This window comes from Argiope bruennichi, chromosome 11, assembly GCF_947563725.1.
Source record: "Argiope bruennichi chromosome 11, qqArgBrue1.1, whole genome shotgun sequence".
Lineage (NCBI taxonomy): Eukaryota > Metazoa > Arthropoda > Arachnida > Araneae > Araneidae > Argiope > Argiope bruennichi.
Window position 1 is genome coordinate 4,551,786 of NC_079161.1, and position 16,416 is coordinate 4,568,201.

Here is a 16,416-nt window from a genome sequence, read left to right on the forward strand (position 1 = left end):
TGTGATTGTTATATCGTATAATTTACTCTTTCCTTTTCTTTTTTCCCCCCCTGTTAGAAATAAAACAAAATTTTTGTTTCACTTTTTACTATCTTAAGTTTATAAAATTGAAATGGCCCTCTGATCAAATTCATTAGTATGTTTTTTCATTCCTTGAAGCAATTTTTTTTATGCTTTTAAATGTTTAATTTGCATGTTAATGCAGTGCAAAGCCTTCTAACACATTGTAGATACAAGCAGTTTTCTGAATTGTTGAATTTGTAGTGAAGGACTACAGATTCAAAATTTACACTCTAACTAATGTTTGAAGTATAATAATCATGTATAGTATTTAGATACATATAATAATTGCAACTGTAACTATTATGCTTCTGATATTAGTCTTCGGGTTTCATAATTCTTTTTGTACTATTCAACTCTTTCTACTCAAGATGCCTTTCATTCGAAAAAGTTTCATTAAAACCAGCTGATCCCATTGGTAAATGAAGTAAGTAGATGGCAAAGAGGATGAATGATTTTTGGTTTTATTATCTTAATTATTTTTGATCAATTATATTGAACACTTTGATTAGTATAGTTGATTATTCTGCTTCAAAATTGTTCCTATTTACGGTAAAGACTTGCAATTTAAAAGATTTTCATCTTGTATAATATGTTCAGAGTCAGATTGATATCTTATACATAGTACTTTAAATTAGAGTATGTGTATTTAACTTTAAGGAAACTTTTGCTTGAAGAAAAAAAAAACTTTTGATCATAATCATATATTACTTGTGCTGCCTGGCTTTAATTTTGCTTAATTGTAAATTCATATTCACTTCAAAAAATTAAATAAAAAAAATAATAAATTTCATCTGTCTGGAAAAATTGATATCAGCAAGGTTTATATACTTTTAACTAAGAAAAAAAAAATCTTGAGCATATATTCACTTATATTGTGTCAGTTGAAATTTCTGTATATGCATCAAGTATAAAATAAGTGTAACACTAATAAAAATATTTTTTTGGCTTCATTTGCATGACTTATTTCTTTTTTGGCATGGTTGAGAGCTAATTTATTCTAAATTTTTATTTAAAGAATATAAAATTCTATGCTTAAAGTTTTAGATGAAAATTCTAATTTCATCCAGATAATCCACTATTGTTTTCTAAGTCTAATGTGTTTCATTATAATAAAAGTAGTGAATCTAAGTAAAATAAAATGGAAACAAAATATGTTGTATGAAATGCTGCCTAATTTTTTAAAAATTTATTCTATATTTCATTGAAAAATGTTGAATATCACTTCTAAACACCTTAAAAGTGCTTAATTTCGACAAGTGTCCTTAAAAGTCTTAATTTTTTTCGAAAGTTCAAATAAAATATTTATTCCCGGAGACACTGAATGCAATAAATCGAAAATGTAAGCATAAATCTTTGTTTATCGGATGTGTCAAGGAAGAAAACCCACGAAAGGTGAGAATTCGAGGTAGGGATCCAGGAGTTTCAACTAGTAAGATAATGCTTAATGAACTTTTTCTCACTTCTTTCTTCAACAATGAGCATCTGCGTATATTGAAATGATTATTCCCAAGAGGCGAAATAGAAAGAAATGTGTCAAACATGTTGCAACCCTAACTTCTTTAGTATTCTAGATAGCGAAGAATTTATTTTAGAAATATCTGGTAACGTCATGTTTAACCTTATATGTATTTAAAGAATAAGCAGGTTGGTTGCCACTGACAAAAAATAAGAATAAAATAAAATGTGTTTGATGCGTAAAATGAATCGAAAACGGGAGAAACACGCTAATGAAAGATATATATACTAGCTGACCCGGCAAACGTTGTTCTGCCATATAAATTATTTTTAGTGAATATTTTAGTTGTTAATTAAAAAATAACGAATGTATTGTAAGTGTGTGAGGATGGGATCTATGACAGAGGAATGAAGCTCTGTAGACGATTAAAAGCCGATAAAAACAAAAAAACACCAACCATTCATTCTCTCAATACAATGTATTTCATTAACGTAACGAACATATACATTGTTTGATCTCTTAAAAGTTAAATGGAAAAAGTAATATATTTTTTATCCTGAAGTATAAAAATGAAATGAAGAAAATCCATATTCATTTCGAAGAGCAATTGAGTATACGGTATTTTTTGTCAGTCAGTCTTTAGCCAACACAAATAAGCTCGGTGGTTTGCCCACGCGAGGACAGACCACGTATAATTGTCCGTGTGAAAAACGTGGTGTGCCCAAATCTAAGCCTCAAACAGACATCGTTTGGCATTGCGAATACCAATTTAATAGGAAATTGAACGCGTTTGAATTCAGTTGGCACGTCTGTGAGAATCCTTGGAATTCGTGGCAGCAAAATATCTTCGGCTCGGAATTTGTTATTCAAAATAGTGGCTTCGATAACGTTTTCCATCAATTTTTTAATGACCAATCGCGTGCCATTGCACAGGCGTGATGGGTTCAAATTCGGAAGTAAAATAACCGGAGATCCAACTTTCAGTCGTAGAAGGTGTGGTGACATGCCTGGCTAATCCAGTGAGTTCAAAAATTTTGTTGGATAATTTACAGCTTCGTTAGCATCGCAAACTGTATAGATCATTTGAATAATACTAAGTCGCCAGGCAACGACTGCTGAATCTTGAAGTTTTATCGTCGACGTCCACATTTTTTGCTGCCAAAATGGCTCTTTCTGCCAGCCACGCATGATTTATGTATTGTGTGCGTACATCGGGAAATATGCGGTCAATGAGAGCATTTTGCGAATCAACGATAGTGCAGAAATTAGTGGGAAATTTTATGCATCCAGTATTTTCATAGACAGTGACTTTTCCATCCCCGATATCTAACAATTGGTCCGAGAATGTGTCAGCAGATGTAGCATTTGGACGCGCATTTTTATTTTTATCTGGACTTTTTCAACATTACGCCACAGTGGCGATGATTTCAAGCAAGCGTTGATCTCATCAGCATACGTTGAACGTGGAGTGACGAAGTGTTTGTCTGAAATCATATGAAAGGAGTAATAGAGCGCCACCGAATAGTTTGTTGCTGTTTTTTATATCTTTGAGTGTTCTGTTCAACGCCCCATCCAATAAAAGTTGCTGCAATGCCAGATGATGCAACGGCCAGTGCGATGCCATTATTAGATCGTATTTCGGCGAGAATTAGCGAAATGAGAAACGTTTTGCCAGTTCCACCTGATGCATCAAAAAAAAAAAAAAAAAAAAATCCAACTTGTTCGGCCGAAACTGTCAGCATAATGCGGTCGTAAATGATTTTTTGTTCATGCGTCAGTAGTGGGATATTGCTGCTAACATTTGCGAGTGGGACTGCCATTTCTGCAGTATCGTACTGCAATTCACGATTTATTTCGGTGTTCATTAAATCAGATGCACTTCGACTGAATGATTGAGTGTAAATTGGCAATGACAAACCCAAAGATCCTCGATGGCAATCAATGCTTTATTGTACATAGCGTCGCTGAATGTAATCGTTAGATGCTGCACCGTGTACGAATTCGATGCAATATATCGTCAGTGAATGAATCTTTGTGCTTATCCCACAACGTGTCTGCTTGTCCCGGGAAACATGTAGTCAACACTAGCGAATAGTATACGAACCCAGTGCTGCTTCAGCAAGCATATCGTCCCAGTGATTATCGTCTTCGAGCAAGCCGACTGCAAGGCATGCATCTTTATATGTTGGATACTGTTGTCCATTCACTTTGTGTATATCTTGGAATGGCAATCGGCCGGTGACATTAACCAACAACAGTCGCAGATAGAAGCACAACTGCTGGGTCCCGTTCATGAATTAGGAAACTAAAGATACGCCAGACAGCTTCATTGGAGCTGATGTACATTTAGCCAATTTAGGGGCACCCTAATTACCTAGCGTTATGAAATATACTTTATGACCTATTCTCATACCTACGAAATACACATAAAAAAATTTCATAAAAATCGGTCGAGCCGTTTTCGGATGAGTACGAACACAAACACCATAACACGAGATTTTTATATATTAGATTTAGACGTTTTTGTTTCGGTTCCCATTAAATGTTTTAAAACAATCTTTTGAACGGCCTACGAAAAGTATTTTACTATATGGTAAATTACTGAATTATTATTGAATTTAATACTGAATTGGTATCACTCCAGTGCACTGAAATTTTCATTTAAAGCCGTAACATTTCAATAGTACCGATTTCTTTTGTGGTATACTTTTTAAATGTCGCTTAAAGTAGTTGTGAATTATCTTTCGTAAAAAATTGATATTGCAACACAATAGAGTATGCCATAGGAAATACGAGTTAAATTTTCAAAAGTTGCAGGAAAGGTAAACTGAAAAAGATACATAGACATTACCGAGAAAACTCAATGCTGCCCCCCCCCCCCCAAAAAAAATTGACAGCTTGGTTTTGCATAAACTGTGTATTTGCAAATATGTATATAATATTTATTTCAACAATTCCATTCAACATAAATTCAGATGTGTGACATTTCTTACAAATACATCTGCATTTTTTAAAAATTATTTTTTTCATGTGACATATTTTTATTTTACTCATTACAATACATTTTATTCAAATAATATAATTGTTCTTTGGAATAATAATAATAATAAAAAAAAGGTACTTTGAAAAAGAAATTTCTGACATGAAAAGAGAAATTAAAGAATTGTCACAAAAAGCTGGTGAAACAAAGGATTTTTCACTCTTAGCAAAATGCAATAACATTAAAAAAAAAACAGCTGGAGTGAACTTTCCAAAACTTTCTCGCGTACTCTCTAATAAACTTGTCATGTCAGAGAACGCCTTACATGGCATTGGCATACAATCAATATTTACAAAATATTAAATGTTGGTGGAAATGTAACATTTTTACCGAATATATCTCGTCATCCTTGGCGAGTTATATCTGGCATGCGGTTAATAACATCAAAAAAATGGAATGAGTGCTTTTTAGAGACATTTTTCTCAATCGATTGAAATAAAAATTTGACACAAAACTGCACTTGTATTACAAAATCCCATACCTCATTTGATATATTTAAGACATTGCCTATGTGAATTTTCGCATTCACATGTTTCAGAAAATATAGACTTATAAACAGTTCACCTAAACTTTGACATGTGTCTGCACTATAGATGTTAAATCTATGTTGTGAATATGATCTATTTAGCTCTCTTCGATTTATAGTTATTGTATTCATTAATATTCGAACAGAGGACTTTCACAGAACGGATTTTAATTAAAATGTGATAGAAATCCGCAAATCTAGTGTAAAAATGGTATACCACATTTCAGCAGTCTAGCTCAAAGCGTTTTCTGGTTTCTTTGTCATAGATAGACAAACGCACATTTTTCAAAACTGTGTTTTTCGAACTCAGGGAGGCCTAAATGTAGAAATGTGTAAACATCTCGAGTTAAAATTTTTCAACTATGACTATACTTTCTCTGTACTGCGTATACGTGCAAATAATTATTGAGCGAAACAAACTTGTACAAGGTATAGAATCTAAAATTGCCAATGAGAAATTAAAAAAAACAAAAAAAAAAAAAAATTAAAGTCATCTGTAATAACAGTGTTTTTCTGCTTATTATTTCTGTTCTTGTAAATATTTATGTAACGTAGTTTTTTCTATATAAAAACAAAGGCAAAGCAAAAGCGATATGTATGAGTTCATTAAATTAAATGTATAAATATCAGATAATTCTGTCAGATTTTTGCCATTTTAATTTTAAATGGAAGATTAGGAAAAAAACTAGTCGGTTATTTCTTATGAGTCAATTTTTTAAAATCTGTACACATAAAAAAAAAATATATTAAATTATATATATATATAATATTATTCTGAGCTTAAATTTATAGTTATAAAACTCTGTCAGCATTATCTGATATTACATTTTCTTAACTAATTCAAAATTCCTAACTGATTATGTTTGCCAGCAATGAACATAAACGTTTGTGTTAGGAAATGGTAGAGGACCTTTTCCCTTATGACTTGTACAAATACCCCCCCCCCCCCTTTTCCATTATGTATTTACTTTAGCTATTATTTAAATTTCCATCCATTAAAAATCTTATACAGATTTAAATCTCTAATATTAATTCTATTCAGTTTGCTCATAAATTTTAAAAATTTCCTTGTTTTATTTATTTTTGAAGATAATGTTGCCAGTCTAAATAAGTGATTAAGTTCGATTCGATCTCTAAACAAAGTGAGGACTAAAATAGGCAAAATTAAAATTTTAAAAATACATATTTAAAACTTCCAAAAATATTTTTTTAAATTTTTTTTAATAAAAGCTATTATTTATTATATAACAGAAAAAAATCTTATGTGTAGAAAATAGGTAGGTTTATATACCCATGTGTAGACAAAGGTGCTTCATTTTTGCATCCATTTCTCGCTATGCACCTTGATTTCGTGTGCTTAAGTTTTTTATAAATCATAATGTACTATATTTCCCATTTTGAATAAGCAAATGTGTGAATCTTCAAATTGTAAAATTTTCAAGATTTACTTTTGAAATGGGTGAATTTGGAATAATTTTATGGGGTGAATTTGAAAAAAAATTTTTATAGGTGAATTTTATATCTAATGATGTTTCTTAGAGATAAAAGAATGGAAATTAATTTTACTGAATTTAGTTTTCTTGAGTGTAAATGCATGTGCAATTCTCAATAACTGTGGAACCTATATAGGAAAACCTTGAAGATATGTGTTTAGCAATTCAGTTTTAATTCTACTGAATTCATGTGTGTGATGTATTCTTAATTTAAAATACGGTCTTTTGACTTCTTTAATATTTTGATTAATTTTGAAAAGAATTATGAGTATACAATGTCTCAACTACGATGGAATGCAATATGCATATTAATTTAAATTTTTATTATATATCTTGACTTCTTTAATTTTTTTTAACTTCTAATGACCAGCAATACTTTTTAAAACTAAAGTGGTTATTTTAATATTTCTCAGTTTATGAAGACTTACACAAGTGTTTTCTAATGAATGTAGAACTAGTCATGGCTGCAGAAATCAAACCTGTTCCTGGGACGAGCACTCAATTTGCCAATACTCGCAAACCTCAACTGATCAGCAAGTTGGAGGGACATCAGGATGTTGTCAACATGGCTGTTATTGTACCTAATGCTGAAGGCATCATCAGTGTAAGCGATGATAGGTGAGTTAAGTTTGCCTGATTCAAATATTGTCGAAAATAAATTTTATTTTCAATTATCATGCGGTGTTTACACATTTTCTGAGAAAATTCTGTATTTTTTTCCTCCCCATGAAAAGAAGTATTTTAGTCTTTTCTTTTAGAATAAAATCATGCTTGTTTATCCTTTTAGAGTCTGAAAGCTTTTTTTTTTTTTTTTTTTGGAGTGCCAGCCTACTTAAAAATAGTCTTCATTAAAGCTTAGCTTTTACTTCTGTGCTCTCAATTTTAATCAACTTTAACCCATTTAATTTGCTTTGTCTTTTTCAAATACCATTATGCTTTTACTCTGTTATCATTCTTGTAAATTTTCATATATCTATACTGCTTCAGTAACTCAAACTACTATTATGCAAACTGCTGTATTCGATTACTTGAATTCCCCAAATAACATAATATTTGTTCAAAATTATCATTTTTTAAAATATGTGAATAAAAACAATACGAAAATTAAAATTTTTATTAATTTTCTTGTTTTACAAATATATAGCATTTGAATGTCAACTCTTCTCAATCCAAAAGAATATTCTGTGTAATCTCCAAGTAATAATAAGCTATACATTACTCCAATTTAATGCACAAGACCTAATTTTCAAAAATGAAGCAAACGTGGCTCATTTTTGTGAAAATGTGGATTTCATTATTTTTAGAGTTGAATGTTATCTTAATATTTCTCAGAGTAATATTAGAAAGGGAGTGAATTCATGCTAATTTTGACATATGTTAAACATTCTTTCTTTGATGTAATATAGGAGTTGGGAGAGTGGGTATCTTTCTCACATCTTGGTTTTGTCTGCTGATCATAATTATAAAATTCATCCTAAAAAAATTCCATATGAAAATTGGGATGAATAATGAATTGTTACAATATATTATGTGAATTTTTGTGGAGGTTTTAAAATATCGTAGAGAATCAGCTAAATACAGTACACTCTCAAGTATCCAGTTTACAATTATCCAGCTTCTGTACTATCCAGCCTAGTTTTCTTTTATTGTAATTAAGTGGGGAAGGAAGAATTGCATTAGCAATATTACCAAGACACTGGAAGCGTGCATATGCTATGATCCTCCTACATGCCGTGTGCAAAATGTCGCGTGTGTGTTGCGAGCAGTATTCTGCTCATTGTTTCGTCAGTGTATAATGATTCTCAGTTGTTGCCACTGCTCCTGATTATAACTACACATTATGTACAGTATTAGTAAATTATTCATTCATGCATTTCATTCACTCATCCACAGATCATAATTTAGACCTGAATCGGGAAACGATCACCTCTGAACCAGTACCCCCAGTTATATTGTCTTGAATTGGAGGACTTTGTGGTTATGACAGATTTATATGCACATCAGCCACCACACACATGGGGAATCTTCGGCCGGCAAGGTTCAGACTCGCAACCCAAGGGACGCAAATCGAATGCCCTACCAACCAGGCTATCCTGGCCTAAAAAAAGTTGTAGTGACTATGGAGGAAAAATTACATGCAATACAGCAATTAGATTCTGGTGTAACAGCAAAAATCGGCAACTGCTTCTATGATTCTCTGGGCCATGTTCACATTCTATTTGCCTTGAGATAGACGGAGGACTTAGTACCTAATAAGAAGTGAAAAAACTTGTAATATAACAGTGAGTTTTGGCAATAAAAACTTTGTTTTCTGTTATTGGTGGACATAGAAATGAGTTCATAGAACTCTGGCCTATCAGTGTTTTTATTATCCGACCTACACTTCCGCCACCTTTGGCCAGATATTTGGGAGTGTACTGTATAATTTTAATGCATTATATTGTACTTTTCCAATTTATTTGTTACTTGTGATTGTTTAATAAATATAACTATTTAAGGCTTTTCAGAAACAGCAATTTTACATATACATACAAAGTAGGTATAACCATTCTATTATAAACAGTGAGATTTGCTCTTCTAAAGTATGGTATGCAGAAAGTTATGAGATACTGCATAGATAGTGTTGATATAGTTTGTGCTCATCTCGGATAAATTATCTTCACAAACTTAACCAAATCAGACACCAGTTATATTAATGCTAAGGAATGCAATGTGTGTGAATGATATGAATACTAAGATTATAGCTCCTCCCCATACTTTTTTAATGCATTTTGCAGAAAGGACATTTCATGCAAGATTTATTTTCTGCCCATTCAGATGTATATTTATGAATTTTCCTGGCTAATGTGCATGAATTTTATGCACAGATTTTGAATTTTAAGCCTCTAATTGTTGCCTCTTGATGTTGATTTTAATTCACTTTTATTGATATTGTTAAATATAAATTATGAATGAAATTTAACCTGAATAAATTTAAATGAATAAATTTTTAAATTAACTAGATCATATGTAACTTAACTAAAAATTATTTGCTATAATTTTACATTTGCCACAGCAATTAATTTGTTCTGTTTTTCTTTTTTTCTTCTTTCTTTCTGTGTGTGTATGTGTGTGTGTGTTCATGCTTGTGTTAATCAAAATTATTGCAGGCCACTGCAATGTGATTTTTAACTATATCTTACAAAACTTACACCTGCTAATGATGATTATTGGTTGTAGGGAGTAATAAGTAAAAATGCTAATATTCTTAATTAGAGAACATTTATTATAGGGAAAAAAATTAGGTAAAAATTGTAACTTACTTAATTTTAATTAATTCTTTATACAAATGTGCTCCGTATTATTTAATATCATTTCTTTTTTCATTAATATTTCCCACTTTGGTTCAGAATGGTCATTCAAGACAAAAAATTAACTTGGCACCATTATATTGAAAAGGAAAGTTCATTTTTATTCTGTTTATCTTCTGCGGCACATTATGTTTTGAAATGAAATTGTTCCTTAATAAAATAAGTGATTTCCATTGTGATATATTGCTGCTTTAGATCCAATCTATAATTAAGTACAACATTTGTACACTTCAGTAGAAATCAGTGACATTTTCATTTTGTTTTCAGTCATATATATTTGTTAAAGCCTTAATAAGTTAGTCTTATTTGCTTTCTATTTGATTTTTGCAAAATTTACTATGCAACCATTTGTATTGCATTAGATGTATATATGTGTCATGGCTTCGTTTTAAAAGGGGGGGGACTTGAGAGACTTAGCAGTAAATTCCACAGTTTAACTGTTTATGGTTTAAATTCTTTTTTCATGTCATATCTGAATTTTTAAATTTTATGGTTTTAACCTAACATTAGTCTCAAATGTTTGGTCAATAGCTTTTAGAATGCTACTTCTCTCCTTAACACTAGATTTAAATTGTTTGATTATAATTAACTGGTGAAAATATTTGAAAAACTTATTAAAAGAGTTTTAAAAAATGCAGGTGATTGTTTTACTTTAATTAAATATAAAGTGATGCAACTGCCTTTTGTGTGTGTGCGTGTGTGTGTGTGCGTGTGCGTGTGTGTGTGTGCGTGTGTGTGTGCGTGCGTGCGTGTTAATGATTCTTACTTTTTGAGAGAATTCACAATTTATATATATTTTCTGCCAAAGTCAAGTATAATGGCTCTTTTTTGACATATCATAACACCATTATCACATTGGGCTAAATTCAAGAAATATATTTCCAGTTAACATGCTATATCACTATTCAAATTTTTTGTATCTTTAAATTGGTTTCTTTTATTTTAGGACTGTGAGGGTCTGGTTGAAGCGAGACACTGGGCAGTATTGGCCTAGTATTTGTCATTATATGCCTTGTAAGTACCTGTAGAACTATTTTGAATCTGAATTATTTGGCATAACAATTTTTATTATATGCCGTGTGAGTGTTTTTAAAAATATTTTAAATTTAATTTATTTTTTAGAGTAATAAAATTTAAAAAAAATTTTTTCTCTTAGCTCCTGCAACTTGTGTTGTATATAGTGAAGAAACGAAGCGTCTTTTTGTTGGTATGGATAATGGTACAATATCTGTAAGTACCTGTTAAAATTAGTATGCGTAATTTTGAAACACTATAATGTTATTTTTTATGGTTATATTTTCTTAATGACAATATTTTAATATTTTAAAAACCTATTAATCAATTCCATTAATATTTTCAAAACTTATTTATCAAACTTATTAATCTTTAAATAAATCTAAGAGGCAGACTCTTATATTGAATTTACAAATGTTGAGAACCAGGTTTCATAATTATCAATATGAATTATGAAATAAATTTCAAGACTTAATTGAAGAAAAAAATAAGTAAATAAAAAAAGTTTGATCCTTTAAATGAAAAATACCCCCCCCCCCTAAAAAAATTAAAAATGCACGAGGGGAAAAAAGTGTAAATGCATGAGACACTGAGAACAATATAAGGTAATGAAAATTTTTTTAAAAAGATATCTAAACATTCATTTTTAAAAAATCAAATGTATTGTGATTTCTATCGACTTAGAGTATTTTACAAATACTTTGCAGTTTTTATTTTGACTTTCAGATATTTTATTAGAGAAAATATTTTCTTTTTTTAATATATTAATAAAAATGTTTCTTTTTTTTTTTTCAATTTCAATTATTTGATTTTATTTATTATATAATATAAATGTATTTTATTAATCAATATTGTGTTAACATTTAATATTAAGACCATTGATCATTTAATTCAATCTCTGAACTGTATTCATAAGTGATAGTTTAAAAAAACTAAATTTTCAATATCTTTATTGTTTATTGGCATTTAATAAATAATTTTTCTCTATTTATTTAATAATTTTTTTATTCTTAGGAATTTTTATTATCAGAGGATTATAACAGGATGAATCATCAAAGAAATTATTTAGGTAAAAAATATACTATATGTCTTTATTCTTCATATTGTTTTATTGTTGACAATGTGTTTGTTTTATAGCATGAAATTTTTGTTCTTATTCTGCTCTATTCTATGATTTTTTTCTTTTTTTTCCAAAGAGACTTCATTTTTAAACTCTACTTTGAGTCATCATATTTGTCATTGGTCATGTTTAAATATTTTTTCACATATCTCTGTAGTATTCATATTGTTTCTAGTTGTTTTTATGTATCTTCTGAATTTTTCCTTCTAATATGGGAATGATTAAACTTTAAACTTTTGAATTGCCAAATTTTGTATTATAATTTTTGAGTTGTAAATTTGTATTGGAATGGTTTAAAGAAATAAGCATCTAAGCATCTACAGCATTCTATGATTAGAAGAATTTTACTAACAAATTGGAGTAACATAAATATAAATATAAAAATGCAATAAGAGAGATATTGATTGATTGATAAGAGAGATCTGAATTTTTTTTGAAAGAAAAATTTTGATGCTTTTTTGATGGTTATTTATCTGAGTTTGTTGGTAGTAAATTCACTCAGGTACATAATTACGTTTTACTGTGCAGGACTCATTTTTCTGGAATAATATTGTATCGTAATAAATGTTAAAAAATCATCCCTAATAATGTTTAACTTATTGATGTAAAAAAAATATTTATAAATAAAAGCAAAGGAGATGCTAGAAGGTAATTGAGTTGTTGTACTAATGCATGCCAAACTATTAAACCTGGTGATTTTATTTCTGTTGTAATGATAATCAAAAATTGCGTCATTATTTATTCACGAAGCTTGGTCTTATCTAGTTTTTATTTGGTTAATCCTCATCTTGTGCTTACTTATTGAAAATAACAGCCTTTGCTTGGATGAAAAAGTGTAAATAAATTTCTTCACTTTCATTAGAAACTGAGCTTTCATGCATTTTTTGTCTGTGTAGTAATACATAAACAGTGTGGAATACAGTTCAGATCACCTTTTTCTAAATAATTTGATTCAAAATTAACTTCATTTGCTTAATTTTTCTAAAGATGAGAAGAATATCTTTTCATATGCAAATTTGTTGATTATCTGACATTAGGTAAATCTTGTTGCTGTAAGTCTTGATGAAATCAAACTAATTAAATTAGCAATTAAGGATTTTCTAATTAACTGAATGATATAGGCTAGTTGCAATTGGCTTTATAATACTGATATGTAAGTAAATGTGTTTGACGATTTTTCAAATTAACTACAATAACGATGCTAAATAAAATGTTAATTTCTACATTGTCCTTTGTAAACTATGGGAGTGATCTTAATTTGTAGGATTATAGGTCTAAATAATGTGGAAAAACAGGCACTTAATAGGCACACCAAAAGAGGAAAACATACAGGATTGTGTGTTAGTTCAAAAGAGTTATCATTGTTTTTGAATTAAATATGTAAGAAGAATACAGGAAAAGATAATACGTCAAATCTGAAAATGTTAAATTTAATGTCTGAAAATAAACGAATTTTAAACTTTTTAAAGAGCAATCATTTAAGGTTGAATTTTTATGGGCATTAAAACTTATTATATCACATTAATCTTTTAATACATTCAATAATATATCAGAAATATTTTCATGTTTGTTCACTGAAAGTGAAACCGCTAAAAATTGTGCGTAAATATGTCATACCTTATTTATTAAACATTATCTTCATGAAACTGATAGCTGAAAAATATGCAGAAGTTGCAGAAATTGATGCCCAAATACTTGAATTGGCAAAAATGAATAAAAAAAGTAATCTTGCTTTTGTATTTGTATAATGATAACAAAAATGCCTTTTTTTTTTATGAAAATATAAATACTCTTTTAATATGTTGTTATTTTGAATGATGTTAAAGTGGTGCTTCTTTTCCTATGCTTTTTCCACTCCTTAAAATCATATTGCATTATAATTAGCTCGAATGCTATTCTTGCATTTCCTTTATCTTAAATATACGTACAGGAAACACACAGGGATTTTTTTCTTTTTTTCAGTTTTGAGTACCAACCCTATTATATAAAGGGTTTTTTTTTTTAATTGAATTGTTTAGATAAGTAAATTTAAAAAAATTAGCTTTTCTAAAACATTTACTGAGAGTTTGATGGAAATTGATAGTGAAGGTATTCATATCCTATTTTAAATCTTGTTTAATCTTATTTTTACAACTTTTAATTTAATGGACTTTTAATGCAACCTTTTTAAAACTTCTTCAGATAAATTATAGGTTATTTCTAATTGTTCTGATTACGTTTGAGGTAGACTGAGGCATTATTAATTTCCTCTTATTTAGCTTATACCATGTGCATATATATATATATATATATATATAATATTCAATGCAAAATGTCCTCCTACATATGTGTTGCAGAAGATTGGTGAAATTTGTATCATCGTGGATGGCATTTTTTTCATTTAACTAGTACAGAATCGAAAAAATAAAATCTGATAAAAGATCCATCTAAATTGTCATATATTAATATTCACACAGAAGGTTAATTGTAAATTTCAAATATTTCAGTTGGAAAATGTTACTGATTTTAATATTACAATAAGGAAGAATATTTTTCTTTCAGCTCATCAAGGTCGAGTTGCCGACTTAGTCTTTTCCTTGTGGTCAGAGTGGGTGTTGAGTGTTGGTCGTGACAAGTATTTTCAGTGGCATTGCTCAGAGACTGGACAAAGGTTAGGTGGATTTCAATGCAATGCCTGGTGCACAGCTGTGCAGTATCCTTTTGTGCCTTGCTATTTAGATATGCTCATTTAATTTGCTAATGAAATTTTGTTTCTTCTTCTCTGTATTAATTTAATGCTATCTCAAAATTTTCACTATGCAACAGTTGTGCAAGGTTTTCAGTTTCCTTGATGCAGAGATATGAGAGCGGATTAGATGCATGATTGTAATTCAAATGATATTCTAAAATAATGATAGGGATAACTGAAATTTATGAATATAAGAACTGTTGTTTAAACAAATTGCTATAGTTTCATGTGGATATGTGGGCCGCATAGCTTTTTAAAATAAAATACCTTTATCGATTTTTAATAAAATGAATTTTTTGTGAAATGTTTACAAATATTCATTATTTTAATGAAATATTTATAAAATAGTTGTAAAATTCGTAAGGATTTAAAAAATAAAATAATTGCTGACTTTATAAAATCTGAGAATTTGATGCAAGTCGTATTGGATGTTTCTGAATTTGTATAAAACTAGCTTGTGCATATTTCGGTTTATCTTTCTGATGAAATAAGATTCGTGAAAGAAAATATTTAAATAAATAAAAAATATGAAGGACATTTATGTTTTTCAGGTTAAAATGTAATAGAGTTGGTTACTTTTTTAATGTTAAACTCTCTGTTTTTAGATTGTTATTAAATAATTTCTGTGGTAATTACATTGCAAAAATTTGTTGTGCATATAGTGACTTGCGTCATAAAATTAATTCAGAATAAAACTCTGTTGTTTATATAATCCTCTTTTGCAATTGCTACATCTTTATTGTTTCATAAAATATTCTGAAACACGGTCCTTAAAATTTATCTATTATTTTGTATATATAATTTGTTATGTATAGTCCTTCATTGTATAAGATTTGACGCACAGTCTAAACATGTTTTTATTGGTGATTATTCCGGCCAAATTACCATGTTGAAAATAGAGGAATCTGGTTATAAACCAATAACCACTTTAAAAGGTCATTCAGGTAATGTGAAATGTTTTTTGTTGTTTAACTAAACTTAATCATATTTTAAATTCTCATAAATTCATGATTTATAGAAAAATATATATTTGGAGAATTTAATTTTAAGAATTAAAAAATGTGCTTTAATTTTTCAAATATTATTGAAAATAATTTATTTAAATTACTTCTGAATTAAATTTTTCCTTTAAAAAGCCAGAATCATGAGGTATACGTTTAAAAAAATGATTTCATAGAAATAGCAATATCATATAATTATAGATAATAATGTAGCAAAAATATAATGACAGTAAAATCATTGTGTGATGTTTAAAATTTCAATTCCTAAATTTTCACTGTCTATGATAATGAAAAGAACAATGGAAACTGCTTCCTACTATAATTTTTAAAGCTTGCGAGTGTCGTAAAATTATCAGGAAATTTCCTTACTTGTAAAATAAGAAAAATGAAGAGATGCTATCAATTTTTTTTAAAATTCAAACTGTTCCATTATCGGACTTGATAGAAAGGACTAAAAGTATCCTGTAGACATTTTAACTCTTAGAGCCCAAATAATTATAAAAGTAACATTTTTCTTCTAATAATAAAGAGGAATGTGTTTGCATTTGAACTCTATAGGCCAGTCTATTTGACCTACAGCTACCAAATTTGTTGCATATGTACCTTGGATAGTGGAATGTGCATC

The 16,416-nt window shown here is 29.2% G+C and overlaps 1 protein-coding gene across 2 annotated transcripts in view; it reads left to right on the top strand.

Moving 5' to 3' along the window:
* The window catches only part of LOC129957216 (WD repeat and FYVE domain-containing protein 2-like), a 34,945-nt gene that overhangs the window by 4,573 nt on the left and 13,956 nt on the right, over positions 1-16,416 (top strand). The window contains exons 2-7 of one of the 2 annotated variants that reach the window (XM_056069438.1): positions 6,992-7,196; positions 10,875-10,942; positions 11,085-11,158; positions 11,957-12,011; positions 14,604-14,754; positions 15,622-15,734. In XM_056069438.1, coding sequence (XP_055925413.1) covers positions 7,021-7,196; positions 10,875-10,942; positions 11,085-11,158; positions 11,957-12,011; positions 14,604-14,754; positions 15,622-15,734 — 637 coding nt within the window. In that variant the 5' untranslated portion in view covers positions 6,992-7,020. The remainder of the gene's footprint in view (positions 1-6,991; positions 7,197-10,874; positions 10,943-11,084; positions 11,159-11,956; positions 12,012-14,603; positions 14,755-15,621; positions 15,735-16,416) is intronic. The other variant, XM_056069439.1, reaches the window with a different exon arrangement.